The sequence below is a fragment of the Somniosus microcephalus genome, chromosome 13 (assembly GCF_052327205.1).
Source record: "Somniosus microcephalus isolate GS21.2 chromosome 13, FLI_Smic_1.0, whole genome shotgun sequence".
Lineage (NCBI taxonomy): Eukaryota > Metazoa > Chordata > Chondrichthyes > Squaliformes > Somniosidae > Somniosus > Somniosus microcephalus.
The window spans coordinates 176308839-176329715 of NC_140999.1; the positions used below are offsets into that span (position 1 = coordinate 176308839).

Below are 20877 nucleotides of genomic sequence, written 5' to 3' on the forward strand. Positions count from 1 at the left end.
TGGATGAACACCTCATCTAGCAAGGCCAGGCTAGATTAGTAAATTAAAACACGCAAAATTAAATCTCAGAATAAAATGGCTTTTCCCTTTCCACACTTTCCTCCGCCCCCGTCCGCCAACTGTCTTGAGCCCCTGCCATGACCTCTATACCCTTGCCAATGACTCTCCGACTACTGTCTCAGGCCAAACCAGACTGTTCGCAACTTTGGCATCATATTTGACCCCAAGCTGAGCTTTCGACCCAATATTCTCTTCATCACAAAGATTGCTTACTTCTACCTTCATAACAATTGCCCACTTCTACCCGCACCTCAACCCATTCCCCACTGAAAACCATATCCATGTCTTTGACACCTTCAGACTCAACTATTCCAATACAAAAGCAAAATACTGCAGTTGCTGGAAATCTGAAAAACAGTTCTGATGAAAGGTCATCGACCTGAAACGTTAACTGTTTCTCTCTCTACAGATGCTGCCTGACCAGCTGAGTATTTCCAGCATTTTCTGTTTTTATTTCAACTATTCCAATTGTCTCCTGGTTGGTCTCCCATTCACCACCCTCCATAAACTTCACCTCATCCAAAACTCTGTTACCCATATCCTAACCTTCACCAGCCCCAGTTGTTTAACCCCCTTCCTCAAACGCTCCATTTGTAACTCCAGCCCAGTATATTCCCTTTCCTTTTGCCCCACCATTGGCCACAATGCCTTCAGCCATCTAGGCCCCATGGTTTGGAAATTTCTGCCTACTGTCTCTCCCCTCCTGAAAACCCACCTCTTTGACCAAGCTTTAGGTCACCCCTCCTAATATCTTCTTTGACTGTGTCCTTTTTTTGGGGGGGTGGGCAATAAATGCCAGTCTTGCCAGCAACGCCTATATCCAGAGAATGAATAAAAATTGAAAGTTGTTGTTGTTCTACTATCCAAAAAACATAGAAACATAGAAACATAGAAGATAGGAGCAGGAGTAGGCCATTCGGCCCTTCGAGCCTGCTCCGCCATTCAATGAGATCATGGCTGATCATCCAAATTCAGTACCCTGTCCCTGCCTTCTCCCCATAGCCCTTGATCCCTTTAGCCTTAAGAAATATATCCAACTCCTTCTTGAATATATTTAATGAACTGACCTCCACCGCCCTCTGTGGCAGAGAATTCCACAGGTTCACCACTCTCTGGGTGAAGAAATTCCTCCTCATTTCAGTCCTAAATGGCTTACCCCTTATCCTTAGACTATGACCCCTGGTTCTGGACTCCCTGGCCATCAGAAACATCCTTCCTGCATCTAGTCTGTCCAGGCCTGACAGAATTTTATAGGTTTCGATGAGATCCCCTCTCAATCTTCTAAACTCCAGTGAGTATAAGCCCAATCGACACAATCTCTCCTCATACGTCATTCCTGCCATCCCAGGTATCAGCCTGGTGAATCTTCGCTGCACTCCTTCCATGGCAAGAACGTCATTCCTCAGATAAGGCGACCAAAACTGCACACAATACTCAAGGTGTGGTCTCACCAAGGCCCTGTACAACTGCAGCAAGACATCCTTGTTCCTGTACTTGAACCCTCTTGCTACGAAGGCCAACATACCATTTGCCTGCTGCACCTGCATGCTTACCTTCAGCGACTGGTGCACAAGAACACCCAGGTCTCTTTGCACTTCCCCTTCTCCCAATCTATTGCCATTCAAAAAATAATCTGCCTACCTGTTTTTGCCACCAAAGTGGATAACCTCACATTTATCCACATTTGCCATGTTTCTGCCCAATCACCCAACCTGTCCAAATCATACTGGAGTTTCACGACATCCTCCTCACAGCATACCCTCCCACCCAGCTTTGTGTCGTCTGCAAATTTGGAGATATTACATCCAATTCCCTCATCCAGATCATTAATATATATTGTGAACAGCTGGGGTCCTAGGACCGATCCTTGCGGTACCCCACTAGTCACTGCCTGCCACTCGGAAAACGACCCGTTTATTCCAACTCTTTGCTTTCTGTCCGCTAACCAGTTCTCTATCCAAGCCAATACCTTGCCCCCAAACCCATGTGCCTTAATTTTGCACGCTAATCTCTTATGCAGGCCCCACATAAAATCAACATGCAACTTCACTTAAGATAGATGTAGATTAGGAAGGCTATTTGGCCCACCAAAGCGTATCCATCACAGCATCTAACGCAATACTGACGTGAATCAGGTGCTGGTGGGCAAAAAGAGCAACAATTCTTCAATCTTTCATCTCTCGCTGTGGTGAAGACCTTATCACTATGCTCTGAAGATCAGGAATTCTGGCTCGAGGGAAAAATTGCAAGTGCAAATCTGTATCTCTACCTGTATGTTGCTTTTTGCTGATCTTTCCCCTGTTACTCTCACAAACAAGGTCTTAAAACAAAAACAAAATATTTCCTTTTCAAATGCATTGTGTGGTGTGGTCATGGGTCATACAGATTAGAAAAGTCCAGTCCCCCAATGTGTGATAAGTCAGTTGATCTTAGTCAGAGCTGGTAGCATGAAGGAGAGTCTATTAACCCAAATATAAATGTGATATATTAAATCTAGTATTAGAGTTATGGTCTTACATTTGTACAACAGATATAGTGGATCACCCTTTATGTTTTATCTGCAATATCCCATATATTTGTTTGTATTACCTCCTTCATAGTAATGCTGGGAGGATTCCTCAAATGACCTCTCATAACCTTGTTCTGCATATGATGATTGCTGATATGCATATTCACTGTGACCTAGAGGAAATATTGCATGAAAAAAATGAAACAAATTATTTTACACTGTTGAACAGAGCTACATTTCATGAAAATAATTTTAAAAAGTCTTTGAACAAAGCAGCATTCTAAATCTTAAAATCAACCCAAGGCAAAAGTCGAATTACTCTACCAAAAGTCACGTTGAAATAGTCTCAAGACTTTTATGCTCATAATAAACTTGCGTGCGAACAACGATTACAGAGTTTACTATCTGATGTTTAGGAATTACACAGAGATCTCATCAAACATCTAAAATGCTGACCATACATCCCACAATCAATTCAGTCATGAGTTACTTATTGCTATCCTCCTCTCTGAACAGAAGCAAATAATCCCATTAAATGTTACATCCTTAATTTAGGAAATTAAAATTCAGACCACTGCTCTTTTTGATATATATTAGTGACCCAGAGTTGGGTATAATTTCAAACTTTGTAGATGACACGAAACTCAGAAATGCAGTAAACAGAGAGGAGGATAGTAACAGGCTTCGGGAGGACATAGACAGACTGCTGAAATGGGCAGACACATGGCAGATGAAATTTAATACAGAGAAGTGTGAAGTGATTCATTTTGGTAGGAAGAATGAAGAGAGGCAATGTAAACTAAATGGTACAATTTTAAAGGGGGTGCAGGATCAGAAAGACCTGGGGATGTACGTACACAAGTCTTTGAAGGTGGCAGGACATGTTGGGAAGGCTGTTCAAAAGCCATACGGGATCCTTGGCATTAGAAACAGAGGCATAGAGTACAAAAGCAAGGAAGTTATGCTAACCTTTATATAACACTGGTTAGGCCCCAGCTAACATAACATAAGAACATAACATAAGAAATAGGAGCAGGAGTAGGCCATTCGGCTCTTAGAGCCTGCTCCACCATTCAATGAGATCATGGCTGATCTTCTGCCTCAACTCCATTCACCGGCCCTATCGCCATATCCCTTGATGCCCTTAGTCAGAAATCTATCGACTTCTGTTTTGAATATACCCAATGACTGAGCCTCCACAACCCTCTGGGGTAGAGAATTCCAAAGATTCACCACCCTCTGTGTGAAGAAATTTCTTCTCATCTCAGTCCTGAATAGCCTACCCTTTTATCTTGAGGCTGTGGCCCCTGATTCTAGACTCCCCAGCCAAGGGAAACATTCTCCCAGCATCCATCCCATCAAGACCTGTAATAATTTTGTATGCTTCAATAAGATCCCCTCTCATTCTTCTGAATTCAAGAGAATACAGGCCTAGTTTACTCAATCTCTTCTCATACAACAGTCCCGCCATCCCAGGAATCAATCTCGTGAACCTTCGTTGCACACCCTCTATGGCAAGTATATCCTTCCTTAGGTAAGGAGACCAAAATTGTACACAGTACTCCAGGTGTGGTCTCACCAAGGCCCTATATAATTGGAGTAAGACTTCTTTACTCCTGTATTCAAATCCTCTTGTAATGAAGGCCAGCATACCATTTGCCTTCCTAATGGCTTGCTGCACCTGCACATTCATTTTCAGTGACTCATATACAAGGACACCCAGGTCCCTTTGAGCATCTGCATTCCCCAATCTTTCACCATTTAGGAAATACTCTGCCTTTGTTTTTTCTACCAAAGTGGATAACTTCACATTTATCCACATTATATTCCATCTGCCATGTTCTCACCCATTCACTGAGCCTGTCGAGATCCCCTTGAAGCCTCTTCACATCCTCTTCGCAACTGACACTGCCACCTAGCTTTGTATCATCAGCAAATTTGGAAATGTTACATTTAGTCCCCTCATCCAAATCATTGATATAGATTGTGAATAGTTGGGGCCCAAGCACCGATCCTTGCAGTGCCCCACTAGTAACAGCCTGCCATCCTGAAAAAGACCCGTTTATCCCTACTCTTTGTTTTCTGTCGGTTAACCAATTCTCAATCCATGCTAGTATATTACCCCCAATTCCAGGTGCCCTAATTTTGTTCACCAACCTCTTGTGTGGGACCTTATTGAAGGCCTTCTGAAAATCCAGATACACATCTACTGGTTCCCCTTTGTCTACTCCACTAGTTACATCCTCAAAGAACTCCAATAGGTTTGTCAAACAGGATTTTCCTTTCATAAATCCATGTCGACACTGCCCAATCTTACTATTAGTTTCCAAGTGCCCAGTTATTACATCCTTTATAATAGATTCCAGCATTTTCCCAACTACTGATGTGAGGCTAACAGGTCTGTAGTTCCCCATTTTTCTCTCCCTCCTTTCTTAAATAGCACGGTTACATTTGCTATCCTCCAATCTGCAGGAACCGTTCCAAAATTCTATAGATTCTGGAAGATGACAACCAATACGTCCACTATTCCAATGGCCACCTCTTTCAAAACCCTAGAATGTAGGTCATCCGGTCCTTGGGATTTATTGACTTTTAGTCCCATTAATTTTGCTAGTATAGTTTTTTTTACTAATAATAATTTCTTTAAGTTCCTCATTCTCGTCACACCCTTGGTTTTCTCGTATTTCTGGGAGGTTTTGTGTGTCTTCCTCCGTGAAGACAGAAACAAAGTATTTAATTTCTCTGCCAATTCCTCATTCCCCATTATAAATTCTCCCGTCTGACTGTAAAGGACCTACATTTACCTTTGCCAGTCTTTTCCTTTTCACATACCTATAGAAGCTTTTTACAATCAGTTTTCATATTTTTTGCTAGTTTGTGCTCATATTCCATTTTCTCTTTCTTTATCAATTTTTTGGTCCCCCTTTGCTGATTTCTAAAAAGGTTCCAGTCCTCAGGCTGATTGCTTTTTCTGGCAACTTTATAAGCTTCCTCCTTTGAGTTAATACTAGCTTTAATTTCTTTTGTTAGCCATGGTTGTATCACTTTTCCTTTTGGGTTTTTATGCCCCAGAGGAATATATGTTTGTTGCAAATGATGCATTATTTCCTTGAATGTTAGCCATTGTATGTCCACCTTCATACCTTTTAGTGTAGTCTCCCAATCTACCATGGCCAACTTGTCCCTCATACCCTTGTAGTTTCCTCTGTTTAGATTGAAGATCTTAGTTTCAGATTGGACTACATCACTCTCAAACTTAATGTAAAATTCAATCATATTATGGTCACTTGTCCCTAAAGGCCCCTTTACCACAAGATTATTGATTAGCCCTTTCTCATTACACAGTACCAGATCCAGAATAACCTGTTTCCTGGTTGGTTCCTCCACATACTGATCCAGGAAACCATCTCGCATGCATTCCAAGAATTCGTCCTCCACACCATTAGTGGTAATTTGATTTGCCCAGTCAATATGTAGATTAAAGTCCCCCATGATTACCGTATTGCCCTTGTTACATGCTCTTCTAATCTCTTGATTGATACTGTGCCCTACATTACCATTACTGTTTGGTGGCCTATACACAACTCCCACCAATGTTTTCCGCCCTTAGCTCCACCCAAACTGATTCCAGTTCAAATCACGATCTGTCGAGCCAAGATCTTTTATCTCTACCGTACCGATCTCATCCCTTATTAACACCGCTACACCACTTCCTTTTCCTTTTTGTCTGTCCTTCTTAAATGTTGAGTACCCTGGAACATTCAGTTCCCAGCTTTGGTTACCCTGCAACCATGTCTCTGTACTGGCAATTACATCATACCCATTTACTTCTATTAGTGCCATTAATTCGTCCACCTTGTTGCGAATGCTACGTGCATTTAGATAAAGTGCCTTCAACTTTGCCTGTTTAATAGCTGGAGTACTGTGGCCAATTTTGAGCAACACACTTTAGGAAGGATGTCAAGGCCTTAGAGCGGGGGTAGAGGAGATTTACTAGAATGGTATCAGGGATGAAATACTTCAGTTACGTGAAGAGACTGGAGCAACTGAGTTGTTCTCGCTAAAGCAAGAAGATTAAGCAAGGATTTGATAGAGGTGTTCAAATTCATGAAGGGTTTTAATATAGTAAATAAGGAGAAACCCGTTTCCAGTGGCAGAAGGGTCGGTCACCAGAGAACACAGATTTAAGATAATTGACAAAAGAACCAGAGGCGAGGTGAGGGAAAAAAAATTACGCAATGAGTTGTTATGATCTGGAATGCACTGCCCGAGGGTGGTGGAAGCAGATTCAATAATAACTTTCAAAAGGGAATTGGATAAATACTTGAAGGAGAACAATTTGAAAGGCTATAGGGAAAGCCAGGGGAGTTGGACTAATTGGATAGCTCTTTCAAAGATCCGGCACAAGCACAATGGCCCGAATGGCCTCCTTCTGTGCTGTATCATTCAATGATTAAGAAGGAATCAGATTCAATGTGTTCTCTGGTTACTGACCCTTCTGCCACGGGAAGCAGGTTTCTCCTTATTTCCTCTATTAAAGCCCTTCATGGATTATGAGGGGCATAGATAGGGTAGATAGAAAGGAACTTTTCCCCTTAGTAGAGGGGTCAATAGCCAGGGGGCATAGTTTCAAGGTAAGGGGCAGGAGGTTTAGAGGGGATTTGAGGAAAAACTTTTTCACCCAGAGGGTGGTTGGAATCTGGAACTCACTGCCTGAAAGGGTGGTAGAGGCAGGAACCCTCAACATTCAAGAAGCATTTAGATGAGCACTTGAAATGCCACAGCATACAAGGCTACGAACCAAGTGCTGGAAAATGGGATTAGAATAGACAGGGCTTGATGGCCAGCGTGGGCACGATGGGCCGAAGGGTCTCTTTCTGTGCTGTATAACTCTGACTCTATGAATATTGGAAGTCATTAGATATCATTACACATGTCACATCTAAGATATCATCAACGCTAGACTCATCCCAGGAGTGGTCTTGGTTGCGCAGTTGATACCATGCAGTCAACATTGAGAGGGAAGCACTGTGATCTCTGTGTGACATTATCTGCTCCTGGAGCATGCTAGAAAATTATTTTTAAATTGCAGTTTACTTTTTAGCTATTTTAGTTTATTAGCAGATTTTATGCAGGAAGCAATGGCTTTCATGGAGGCAGCCTCCAGAAAAGAAGTAGGCTTGAGGACGGAGAGCAGCAATTTTGAGGAGAACACCATTTGGTAAAAAAACTTGCATGGCACATGCTACAATATTCATATCATGAATATGAAAATAAAGGGGATCTATTTTGTTCTGCATGCAAAGAAAAAAATTCTTGACAAAAAAATTGGGAAAGTTTGTTACTGTAATAAAATGTTTTTTCTTTAAAATTTGTACACTTAAAATATTTTGATTTTCACAATATTGACAGCATACAAATATTACAAAGCAACCTTAAGATGAGAAAGCTCATCAAAAAATTAAAATCTCACAGACTATTAAAACTATGCTTTTTCCATATACTTCAGTTAGCAGACTGCAGAGGAACTGATTTATTGGTAGCTAAATACCTTTATCCAGTTAGATAAATATTTCACATTACAAATATGACTAGCAGTCTAAGGGAAAAAAGAAGTACCATCAGGGTAATATTGTTGATTAATGGAATCTGTGGGTCCTTGGCCATGTCCATATTGCTCACCATAGTAATCTTCCTGTCCAATGTATTGCTGAGAAGAACCTACAAGGAGAGAAGAAACAGTAACCAGTCAATTTTTGTTCAACGTTTGTTTTGAAAGCCATCTTCTGTACTTAGACAATCTATTCAGCTTTGTTTACTGAAATTTTTTTTTTTATCCATGTATATTGAAGTGCATTCTCCTCCTAGGGGAATGAAAAATAAACTTAAATATTTCTTCAAATATTGGATTAGCATTTGGCAACTGACTAAATTTTGGGTTATTGTGGTGAAACTCTGCCAAGCACAGCATATACTGTAGTTGCATTAGCAATATCCAGCATAGTAATGGACAAAGCATCAGCCAAGAGACTATCGAGTGGATTATCCATGATAAGTGTTAGATTTCACAGTCGCAGTCCTGGTAACTTGAGACACAGGTTTTAAAAAAAATTGAGTGAAATACAAATGGAAGAGAGGTATGTCCAAATTCGAAATCTATATTGTCACATTCCTATGTCAGAGCTTATCACATATGTTGCCTTTAACTATATTTTGAGTTCTGTTAGGGCCTCATCAGTGCTCTGGCCTGGGCTCAGTGCTTAGAAGCAAGTTTATTGTCAATGCCATTTACATCACTGACGACATTTTTCTAAATACTGAACTATGTAAGATTTAAATATTTTGGTGCATCAAAAGAACTTATTGGGATATTTGCTTCACTTTGCTTGCCTCAATGGTTACTACAGCCTGGACCTATTAGAAGAATAAAGTAAGTTTATCTGTCCTTCAGATGAGACGGTAAACAGAGGCCTATTTATCCTCTCGGGTGGATGTGAAAAATCCCATTCCACTACTCAAAAGAAGACTAGAGGAGTTCACCTGGTGTCATGGCCAATGTTTATGCCTCAACCAACATCACTGAAACATTGTGTGGTCATTTATCTTATTGTCATTTGTGGGGCCTTGCTGTGCGCAAATTGGCTGCTGCGTTTCCTTACATTACAACAGTAATTCGTTGGCTGAAGTGCTTTAGAACGTCCTAAAAGCATGACAAGCACTATATAAAAATGTAAGATTTCCTTTCTTTGGAGTCGCCTTTTAAAAACCATAAATTTGTAATTACAAAAGTGTTACCATCATAACTAAAGCAGAGCAGATGATTTAAGGTCTCGGTCTAGTCAGGTTCTCAACTTTAATTTTATGTTGTTTTCATTTCTCTGAAAGGATGGTAGCCTAATTCTGACAGTTCAATACAAAAGCAAAATACTGCGGATGCTGGAAATCTGAAATAAAAACAGAAAATGCTGGAAATACTCAGCAGGTCAGGCAGCATCTGTGGAGAGAGAAACAGAGTTAACGTTTCAGGTCGGTGACCCTTCTTCAGGGCTGGAAAAAGCTGGAGATGAAACAGGTTTCAGACCATAACCTCTGCCCCCATCCTTTTATTTCCCCATTTTTTTCTCTCTTCCCCCCCACATGGTGCCATTTACACTTCATCTAGAGCCAGCTTTTGTTTCTTAACCTGTCCCATTACCATCTCCTTTTGATTTACACCATCTCTTAATCTCTCAATGTCTTTTAATCTCTCCTGCCTTCCATCCTATCACAGACCTTCCCGTTTGTTCTTTCCTCCCCTCCCCCCTTTCCCTGCACTTGCTTAAAAACCTGTTCCATCTCCAGCTTTTTCCAGTTCTGACGAAGGGTCATCGACCTGAAACGTGAACTCTGTTTCTCTCTCCACAGATGCTCCCTGACCTGCTGAGTATTTCCAGTTTTTATTTCTGACAGTTCAATGTTGCTTTTTGCACTAAAAAGTGAATAATCCAATAATTTGAATTCAACAACTTTGAATTAAGAGTAGACTATAATACTATTTTTATTTTTGAAATAGAATGCACTGCTAATGTTTTTAAGTTCAAATAAGAGAACCTTTAAACAGCTTTGAGTCAGGAAGCAAAGAAAGTTAGCCGAACTATTGGATTGTCTAGGAAGGTGTTTCATGCTTCGCCATGTACATAATGAAATGTCAATACAATAAGCAGTCTATGGGGTAGACCTTGACTATGAGATAGTGTAAAGCGGGCGATAGCAAGTTGGCATACCATTTTACACCTCTCCCAATCTTAATTTCCATTGACTGATCACGCAAAAAGTCAAGATGTACCCCAATGACTTTCAAAACCAAAGACCTCTTGAATTCTCACACACACACTAAATGTCTTTATAGCACTAGAGTAATCTTTTCCCAACAAAATTATAAAAGAGGTCGCAACACAACTAATGTTTGGTCCATGCATCAAGAGGACCATTCCACAAACCAAAGTTGTATCCTATACTTTGCAAAGTTAGTGCAGAAGGAAGTCTACAATAAAATAAAACTGCACTACATCACAAAGAAGATCCAAATGTCTTTTTTCCTCCAAAAAATGGACCTAATGAGATGCGAGTCCAACAACAAAGTGAAATTTAAACACAGCGAAAAAATAGTTTTAAGAACATCTGCCACACTCTGGACATCATACTCTAATTCACCAACAAATTACAATCCAACAATCTTTGGGAAAGAAATATAGTTATGTCTTCTAACTTACAGATAACCCTGAAGAGGTTGTTGAGATAACAGAGATAAATCAAGCAGCTGGCAAACCAGAGAAACTTGCAACAACAATTAACCTCAGATCTATTTACACTATTTTCCTGCAGGGAATAACTGAACACTGGCCTTAAAGGAACAAGCAAGGTAAAGCAGTTAAACATTACTACCCCATGTGCTAGATCTACCCTTGAAAATGCCACAGAAGATCAGCTAGTACAACTCTAAAGATAGTGCTTAAAAATCACAACTTTCTGTACTATTGCTCTTTGCCGGTTTTTCTCTACAATAATGGATAACATTTAAACTATAATACTGATATAAGAACAGTTGCCTTTTGTGTGTAATAATAGCCTGCTATATGCTTCTACAGTGCATCTTCTTCCTCAACATATCCTGCTGAAGACAACAGAATTTCCTGAACAGCAACTTACTCCATTCATTAAGGACAGAATCAAGAAAGAAAACTACAATATAGGGAACTGGACAATATAGTCAAAAATTACAATATAGGGAACTGGACAATATAGTCAAAAATACCGTGTCAAGCTCTGCACAAATTGTGACGCTATGCAAATCATACCTTGTTGTGATGACCTATAAGGGCCCATTGGCCTTTGCCCCATTATGCTGTTGCCTTGGTTACTCTGTCCCATCATCCCCATGGTCGACTGCCCCTGGTAATGCTGACCACCTCCTTGTGGTGTATTGTAATGTGAGGTTGCAGCTTGCTGGTGCATCATGGGAACTGAAAAATAACCTGAAATGAGCAATTCTGCTAAAAAAATAATTTTGCATAGTGCTCAAGAAAGAACATTTCACGTACTCAGGATGTCCCCAAGCATTTCACAGCCAATGAGGTACATTCTAATAGAATCAGCAGATTACATCAGCAAATCAGATATTTTCTTTGGTGGTCAAATAAAGTGAAACTCATGCTAAACACTGAGATGACTGAACTGTATTATGTAATCCCGGGTTGGCTCCATTTAAAGTTAACTGAAGTTGAATGCGTTAATAAACATCCATTAAAAAGGAATCCATTAAAAAGAAATTTCAACAAGGTGAGAACATACATCAGCTCCAGAATAAAAGCAGCTGGTGCAAAGTCCTGCCAAAAAAAAAAAATAAGTGAATAACAAGCACTGCCAGCCTGCTGCAATGCCATTCACATTTGGATGATTTAAAAGAGTCGACCAGCTCATCAGCAGCTTCCAATCATCAGAATTTCAATGTGCAGTTGAAGGCCAGGAAGTGGCAGGCTACACATATGTTTTGAGTGTGCACGTGCGTCGCTTTTCCTTCCCAACTTCACTGTCGCAATGTGAGCAAGCATCAACAACGTAACTCCCCGCTCATACCAGTGTAGAAAAGCATTTTCCCTTCACCCCCACCCCACCCCCCTGCCCCCCCAACTCCCTTTCCTCTCCTGGAGGCCATGGCTCATATGAGCCTTAGTTCATTCTCACTGGCAGCCCTCTGGTTCTTGACTCAAGTGGCTGATCTTGCGTTATGCTAGATAGGAGGCATCATAAATCTGTTTAACGGGGGCATCAAGCCTCAACCCCCTCCTGTCCTCACTGAATGCTATCTGGTCAATATTGTACATTTATGGACAATCAGCATAGAAACATAGAAGATAGGAGCAGGAGTAGGCCATTTGGCCCTTCGAGCCTGCTCCGCCATTCAATGAGATCATGGCTGATCATTCAAATTCAGTACCTTGTCCCTGCCTTCTCCCCATATCCCTTGATCCCTTTAGCCTCAAGAAATATATCCAACTCTTTCTTGAATATATTTAATGAACTGGCCTCCACCGCCCTCTGTGGCAGAGCGTTCCACAGGTTCACCACTCTCTGGGTGAAGAAATTCCTCCTCATTTCAGTCCTAAATGTCCTACCCCTTATCCTTAGACTATGACCCCTGGTTCTAGACTCCCCGACCATCAGGAACATCCTTCCAGCATCTAGTCTGTCCAGGCCTGACAGAATTTTATAGGTTTCGATGAGATCCCCTCTCAATCTTCTAAACTCTAGTGAGTATAAGCCCAATCGACACAATCTCTCCTCATGCGTCATTCCTGCCATCCCAGGTATCAGCCTGGTGAATCTTCACTGCACTCCTTCCATGGCAAGAACGTCCTTCCTCAGGTAAGGCGACCAAAACGGCACACAATACTCAAGGTGCGGTCTCACCAAGGCCCTGTACAACTGCAGCAAGACATCCTTGTTCCTGTACTCGAACCCTCTTGCTACGAAGGCCAACATACCATTTGCCTTCTTAACCGCCTGCTGCACCTGCATGCTTACCTTCAGCGACTGGTGCACAAGAACACCCAGGTCTCTTTGCACTTCCCCTTCTCCCAATCTATTGCCATTCAAATAATAATGTGCCTTCCTGTTTTTGCAACCAAAGTGGATAACCTCACATTTATCCACATTATAGTGCATTTGCCATGTTTCTGCCCAATCACCTAACCTGTCCAAATCGTACTGGAGTTTCATGACATCCTCCTCGCAGCATACCCTCCCACCCAGCTTTGTGTCGTCTGCAAATTTGGAGATATTACATCCAATTCCCTCGTCCAGATCATTAATATATATTGTGAACAGCTGGGGTCCTAGGACCGATCCTTGCGGTACCCCACTAGTCACTGCCTGCCACTCGGAAAAAGAGCCGTTTATTCCAACTCTTTGCTTTCTGTCCGCCAACCAGTTCTCTATCCAAGTCAATACCTTGCCCCCAATCCCATGTGCCTTAATTTTGCATGCTAATCTCTTATGCGGGACCTTATCGAAAGCCTTCTGAAAGTCCAAATACACCACATCCACTGGTTCTCCCTTATCTATTTTACCAGTTACATCCTAAAAAAATTCCAGTAGATTAGTCAAGCATGATTTACCTTTTGTAAATCCATGTTGACTTTGTCCGATCCTGTCACTGCTTTCCAAGTGCTCTGCTATTACATCTTTTATAATGGACTCTCATTTTCCCCACTACCGATGTCAGGCTTACCGGTCTATAATTCCCCGCTTTTTCTCTGCCACCTTTTTTGAATAGTGGGGTAACATTAGCTACCCTCCAATCCATGGGTACTGTTCCAGAGTCTATCGAGTTCTGGAAGATGACCAGCAATGCATCTACTATTTCTAGGGCCACTTCCTTAAGTACCCTGGGATGTAGATTATCAGGCCCTGGGAATTTATCGGCCTTCAGTCCCATCAATTTTCCTAACACCATTTCCCTACAAATACTGATTTCTTTCAGTTCCACCCTTTCATCAGACCCTATGTTCCCCAGTATTTCTGGGAGGTTATTTGTGTCCTCCTTTGTGAAGACAGAACCAAAATATGTATTTAGTTGGTCTGCCATTTCTTTGTTCCCCATTATAAATTCCCCCGATTCTGACTGCAAGGGACCTACGCTTGACTTCACCAATCTTTTTCTCTTCACATATCTATAAAAGCTTTTACAGTCAGTTTTTATGTTCCCTGATCGCTTACTCTCATATTCTATTTTCGCTTTCTTAATTAATCTCTTTGTCCTCCTTTGTTGAATCCTGAACTGCTCCCAATCCTCAGGATTATTGCTTTTTCTGGCCAATTTGTATGTCCTCTCCTTGGATCTTATGCTATCCCTAATTTCCCTTGTTACCCACGGTTGAGTCACCTTTTTTGTTTTATTTTTATGCCAAACTGGGATGAACAACTTCTGTAGTTCATCCATTCGGTCTTTGAATGTTTGCCATTGCCTATCCACCGTCAACCCTTTAAGTGCCATTCCCCAATCAATCCTACCCAACTCGCTCCTCAGACCATCGTAGTTTCCTTTATTTAAATTGAGGACCCTTGTTTCTGAGTCAACTACTTCATTCTCCATCTTAATGAAGAATTCGATCATATTATGATCGCTCCGACCCAAAGGGCCTCGTACAACAAGATTGCTAATTAATCCTTTCTCGTTACATAATACCCAGTCTAAGATGGCCTGATCTCTGGTTGGTTCCTCGACATATTGGTCCAGGAAACCATCCCGTAAACACTCCAGGAATTCCTCCTCCACAGTATTGTTACCAATTTGGTTAGCCCAATCTATATGTAGATTAAAGTCACCCATGATGACTACTGTGCCCTTGTTGCATGCTTCTTTAATTTCCCTTTTAATGCCATCCCCAACCTCCGCCTTACTGTTTGGAGGTCTATATACCACTCCCACTAACGTTTTTTTCCCCCTTAGTATTTCTCAATTCTACCCCCCAATATAGTCAAAAATACCGTGTCAAGCTCTGCACAAATTGTGGCACTATGCAATTCTACCCATACAGATTCCACATCATCAGAGCTAATATCCTTCATTACAATTGTGTTAATCCCTTCTTTAACCAGTAATGCTACCCCACCTCCCTTTCCTTTTTGCCTATCTTTCCTGATTACACTGATTACAGGCTATGTGTGTGGGGGGGGGGGGGGGGGGCGGCACAGCGTGTGTCGGAGCAGTGAATGACTGACCGCAACTTCAGGATTTCCATGTTTAGATGCGCGTGCGCTACATCCTGAAGTTGCAGTCAGTTTCAAAGGGGTAATAACAGCGAACGCTGTTAGTTTACTACCCACCACAAATTCTGGGCCAATGTTTTGTATTCATGAACTTGGAAGAAAGGCAAATTCTACAGAAACAGTTGTTTTGCTAAGGGCCCAGACCAGGTTCATTAGCCTTCTCTCACATTCCAACAGAGTTTCCCAGTTTTGCAGAAGCCAACAGCTAAAACTGTATCCGTAAAAGGCAATAAATTCAAGCACTAGCCTCTGAATGAAAAGGTAGGAAGCGCCTCTTACTGCCCAATTATAGCCATGTAGAAGGGAGAGAAAAAAAAGCAAACCTCCGACAGGGACATAGCTGCACTCTTGAATGCCTCCTACTGCTAGCTGGACAAGAATGGCTTAGATGATAGCTTGGGAGCAGGGTCTTTAGCCTAGCCTTTCAGACTGAGCATCAGGAAGAAAATAAACAGCCTCTCTTCACTGTTTAATGACCTGAGGTTGCACTCAAGCTTCAAGATATTCAAATTAGAACTAGTGCAAATTTGAGACTGCTACATAACTGGTTTTACATGGGCAGGAAAAAAAAAGAGCTATAAAAATACTTATCCAACTGCTCAAGAATATCTGTGACCATGTTAGGAAATTGTTAAAAGTGAGCGGGTTTTTTTGCCAATCTACTCAAGGAAGAATTAAACTTAACCAAATAAATCCACAGAAATGTTATACAACGGGCAGCACGGTGGCATAGTGGTTAGCACTGTTGCCTCACAGCGCCAGGGACCCAGGTTCGAATCCGGCCTCGGGCGACTGTCTGTGTGGAGTTTGCACATTCTCCCCGTGTTTGCGTGGGTTTATTCCGGGTGCTCCGGTTTCCTCCCACAGTCCAAAGATGTGCGGGGTAGGTTGATTGGCTATGATAAATTGACCCTTAGTGTTAGGGGGATTAAATACGTGGGGTTACGGGGATAGGGTGGGATATGTGTTGGTGTAGGGGTTACGGGGATCGGGTGGGATATGTGTCGGTGCAGGCTCGATGGGCCGAAATGGCCTCTATCTGCACTGTGGGGTTTCTGTGATTCTGTGAAATAGCCCAGAAAAGCAAAATTATTCATTACAATAATATGACATGGCAGCTTTTGAAAGTTTACCTTGACTGGTTTGCATGCTCATATTTGTCCGGGATCCATAGTTTGCCATCGACTGACTCTGACTTTGCATCTGCATGCCTTGTGATGAGGGTACAGAGTGACTATAACCACCTGCAGTTCCATGGTTATTTACAGGCATGGTCATTGAAGAACTCGGTATCGTGGCTGGCCCTGACTGTTGCACCGAAACATGAGTAGGACCTAAAATAAACAGAGCCAGATTCACTCTCAGTGAATTGTTCAGGTAACCTCTGGAGTCATTCAATCGTTTGGCATACACCTCAGTGGCCCATGCTCACTTAAATCCTAGATCAATAGGATAGAGTCTTCCTTCTATTCCAGTTGCAAGGATCTTATGTGAAATTAATAAATTGTCTGAAAATGCATAAGTTAAGGGGATAGGTTCTCAGCACAAATCAATCATAAATTAGCAATCTCACTCAGATGCAACAAGAAAGCTTGGGGTGGGAAGTGCACACACATACACCCTTTGTTACAATAGATTGAGCTCTTTACAGGCTAGGGTTAAGGTTGAGTAAGGTTAGCAAGCTCTGCTGCTGGCAATCTGGAAGTAAAGTACCCTTACTCTCAATTCCAGCTCCGCACCGTCCTACCTGCTCCGGGCCCCCAGGGCCAAGCTGGAGACAGAGATGAGGCCTTTCCAGGTGCAGTTGTTGCAGATGATCTCGCCCTGGCTGCTCCTCCAAGGAACTGGCCTTACACAGGTTGCGGGATGGCTACAAACAATAGCAGCGTCTTCAGGGCCCACCCAAGCACCAACTAAAATCGACCAGAAACCGCACACTGTAGCAGCCCGGACCCTGACCAGGACTCAAACCTGAGCCCATGCCCCCAAATAAAGTTAAGCTGAACTGTGGCAAAACACTCCAGCTGCATCCTGTTATGGACGGTGAGTGGAGCCCATCACATACCCAATCTCTTAGAATATAGTTACACTGAAGTAGGGTTAACCCCTGGTCCCAGCAAGAAAGAAGGAAATTGAGCTCAGGCTGGGAACACAGAAGCAGGCTGTACCATCGGAGTTTTCCCCTTTCTCCAACGCTATTCCACCCAGGTTTGGGCACTGTAACCACAATCATGGGATAAAGGAACAATATTGGGGGGGGGGGAAAGGAGGCAATTTTCAAGTGACCACTTCCATTAGGGAGGTGGCAAGCAGAGTATTTAAGATTGAATATTTGGGACCAGGGGGGAGTAGTTCATAAAAATCATTTCAAAACCTCCTCCCCACCCTCCCAGCAGCAGTCCCTGAAGGACCGCTGATTATGCCACTCAACAAGTACCAATGGGCAGAGCATGCACAGTACACACTCCACCCACTGGTTCTTCAAAATTGCAGCAGGGTTCTATTGATAGAGGATCCCAATTTGCTAATGAGGCCCCAGTCTGTTTCCAATTGGTACCTGGGCTCCCCATTTCAAGGCCCCTACAAAATGGCCAAGAAGTGTGTTTGATGGAGGGATTAAAATTGGCGCTGGGGTGTGCAACTGCAGCAACCATGTCACACAAGGATAATGCACTGGCACCCTCCTCACATCTGTTTTACCATACTATGGCCTTGTAATGCCACCATCCATCACTCTGATCAGATCCCTCTCTCCAGAAATCTACTTGTCTATTACTCCCAGTGATATGAGTGAGTGAGTGAGTGAGTGAGTGAGTGAGTGAGTGAGAGAGAGGAGAGAAAAAGAGAGGAAAGAAGTCATTCATAGATAGAGAAAAAGTACAGGAGAGAGAAAGGGAATTTTTAAAAAAGGAATGAAAGAAATGGAAAGCAAAAAGATTATCCACATTTAAAGTATTTATCATTCATAATTTGGATTGGGATATTAACTTCAAAACTTTTGCAAGCTTCTACATCACTAGGTGATGTTGTTACAGTAAAAGTCATTATTTTTGTTGAATCCATAAGCATATCTACCATTTTTCTGCCCCTGCAATCTAGCAGATCCCAGTAGTTTAACATGGCTACAAACTGTAAATAAGGAACACTGGCACAGTGTAGCACTGCTCGAACCTACCATTGCTCATCTGGCTCTGCATTAGTGGGGAAGGGGGAATGCCTCCTCCCATAGTGTCATTTGGAACATTCTGTGAATGCAAAGCTTGATTTGATCCAGAGAGATTCATTCCTCCTGGTCCCATGGACAGGTTTTGGGAAGGTGGCTAAGTAAAAGGAAATGGCAGGGGGGGAAAAAACACAATTAAACAATTGCATTTTTAAAAATATGAACACAGCACCTGATATTTAGAGAAAAGACCTCAAGATTCTTTAAAAAATATATATATATATTAGATGTCATTAGTTTCCTGAAAGATCACCACAGGAGGTATTCTATTCTACAAGTAGTTATGATATTCTTCCTCTGAAGAGGAGATTTCACAGCAGAGGAATCAAAATATTACATTCATACGGAAAGAACAAATAAATTTGCATTTATATAGCAGCACATCACATTCTCAAGACATCCCAAAACACTTTACAATGAATGGATTTGTTTTTGAAGTGCAGTCATGGTTATTATATAGGCAAATGCACAGCTAAATTGCGCCCAGCAAGGTCCCACACACAGGAAATGAATGGACGAGCAGATAATCTGTTTTCTGGTGATAGGTAGCTGAAGGAGGAATGTTAGCGGGCACGCAAGGAGATTTCTTTGTTCTTTGAAAAGTGCCATAGGATCCTTAGAATCCACCTCAACAGGCAGATGAGATCAGTGCAACAGCTCATCCAAAAAAGTAGCACATCCAACAATGCAGCATTCCCTCAATCACTGCACTGAAGTGTCAGCAGCAGATGATGTGCTCAAATATACAATGGAGGATCAATATTCAAGCTTGCTCCAAATAGAAACCCCAACAGAACACTTTCAGGCCCGAGGGGCCGTATGGCCTACTCCTGCTCCTACTTCTTAACTGGTAAACGCACTAGCTAGTGTAACAATCCAGCATGGTTTTCAGGGTTGAGACCCCCACTCTGTGCCGGGTTTGCTAATCTCAAGTCAGGATAGTGGCAAGGATGAAACAGTTGGCCTCAGTGCCACACAGGCTAGTGAAGGACAAGGCCAGGGTTCCCTCTCCTGCTGGAAAGTACAAGTGCGAATAGGGTCAGGTTCAGCTGCTGTATATCAACCCCCACGCCCCCCCCAATCAACCTGCTGGTGTTCATTGCCTAAGCTTACACATAAAGACCAGGTCCTAGGGCCTGAAACCTACTACATTATAAGTCAGCAACTTCATGAGAAAATGAGAAGTGGGGTTGGTGGGGGGGTGGGGGCTTTAAATTGTTTGCCCTCGTGATCCTCATGTTTCCTTTGCATAGACATTTAGACACTAGTACTTCAGTATTCTTACTCTGATCCCTATACCGAACACTGAAACACGTGCCTGCCCACGTGTGTAGCATTGCACAAAAGATTAAGACTGACTTTCTCAAGTTATGCAAAAGTACAGTATTTGTTTTATAACCTAGGTACAATAAATCCTTCCATACCGAGAAAACTTTATTGATAAATGGCAGCTTTTTCCATCAGTTCAAAACAAGTTTAGTTTACAAGTGCTAGATACAAGTGATCTACGGCCCTCTTTGGCCTGAATGAAGGAACACCAGGAACTGAGAGGTGATGCAATTCCTCGAAGAACCTGTGACTAAATCCTTAAATCAATTTGAGCACTGTGCATTATTTCACATTTGTAAATCATTTTTAGTTTGGTTAAGTGTGAAATATTAATCCAGCTGGTGATTGATTACCAGTCACACCCACCAAATCCATTTCTGATTATTCCAGCTGCACTGATAGTTAAAATAATTGAGTGGTCAGATACTCAAACCATCGTGGGAATATCCATAAAATTGTTCAATGGTAGAGAGCAGAACACAGAAAGTGGCTGATTAGAAGTTGGGTAATTAGACTGTACCATCCATAAAGTCAGGAGTTTTTTGGAACTGTAATGCCTTAAATGCAAGGTGGAGAAGACAAAAAGGTGACTCAGTGTAAAACCAATATCTTTTAACCTATTGGACTGAAAAGTTCTCTCTGATAGGTGTAGGGGTCCGACGTATAAGGGGTTGAGGCGGTCTCATCCCAGACAGCTCCTAGTGCTTGCAACACAACATAAAATGGTCTAGAATGTGTCATAAATTGCTAGTTTCATTCAGAAAAGCCAAATGGATAGCTGGTGTAGGAAGTGGAATCATCTGAGGTTTCTATTAAACCATTGGACTAAAGGAGTTTGATACCCTGCCTCTAGCCTATCCTGTACATGATTTGTCAGAACTTGATTTGAAATCTAGATAGAAAGAAAAATGTAGTTCCTTTTCATGAGCACAAAAAAACAAATATT

The 20877-nt window shown here is 42.0% G+C and overlaps 1 protein-coding gene across 6 annotated transcripts in view; it reads right to left on the reverse strand.

Moving 5' to 3' along the window:
• The window catches only part of LOC147108802 (calcium-responsive transactivator-like), a 90209-nt gene that overhangs the window by 53011 nt on the left and 16321 nt on the right, over nt 1-20877 (reverse strand). For 2 of the 6 annotated variants that reach the window (XM_086005650.1, XM_086005647.1), the window contains exons 4-9: nt 18555-18699; nt 16513-16713; nt 11407-11571; nt 8189-8290; nt 2650-2742; nt 776-874 (exon numbers count right to left, since the gene is read on the reverse strand). In XM_086005650.1, the coding sequence (XP_085861776.1) occupies nt 776-874; nt 2650-2742; nt 8189-8290; nt 11407-11571; nt 16513-16713; nt 18555-18699 (805 nt within the window). The remainder of the gene's footprint in view (nt 1-775; nt 875-2649; nt 2743-8188; nt 8291-11406; nt 11572-16512; nt 16714-18554; nt 18700-20877) is intronic. The other 4 variants (XM_086005649.1, XM_086005651.1, XM_086005648.1 and 1 more) reach the window with 3 other exon arrangements.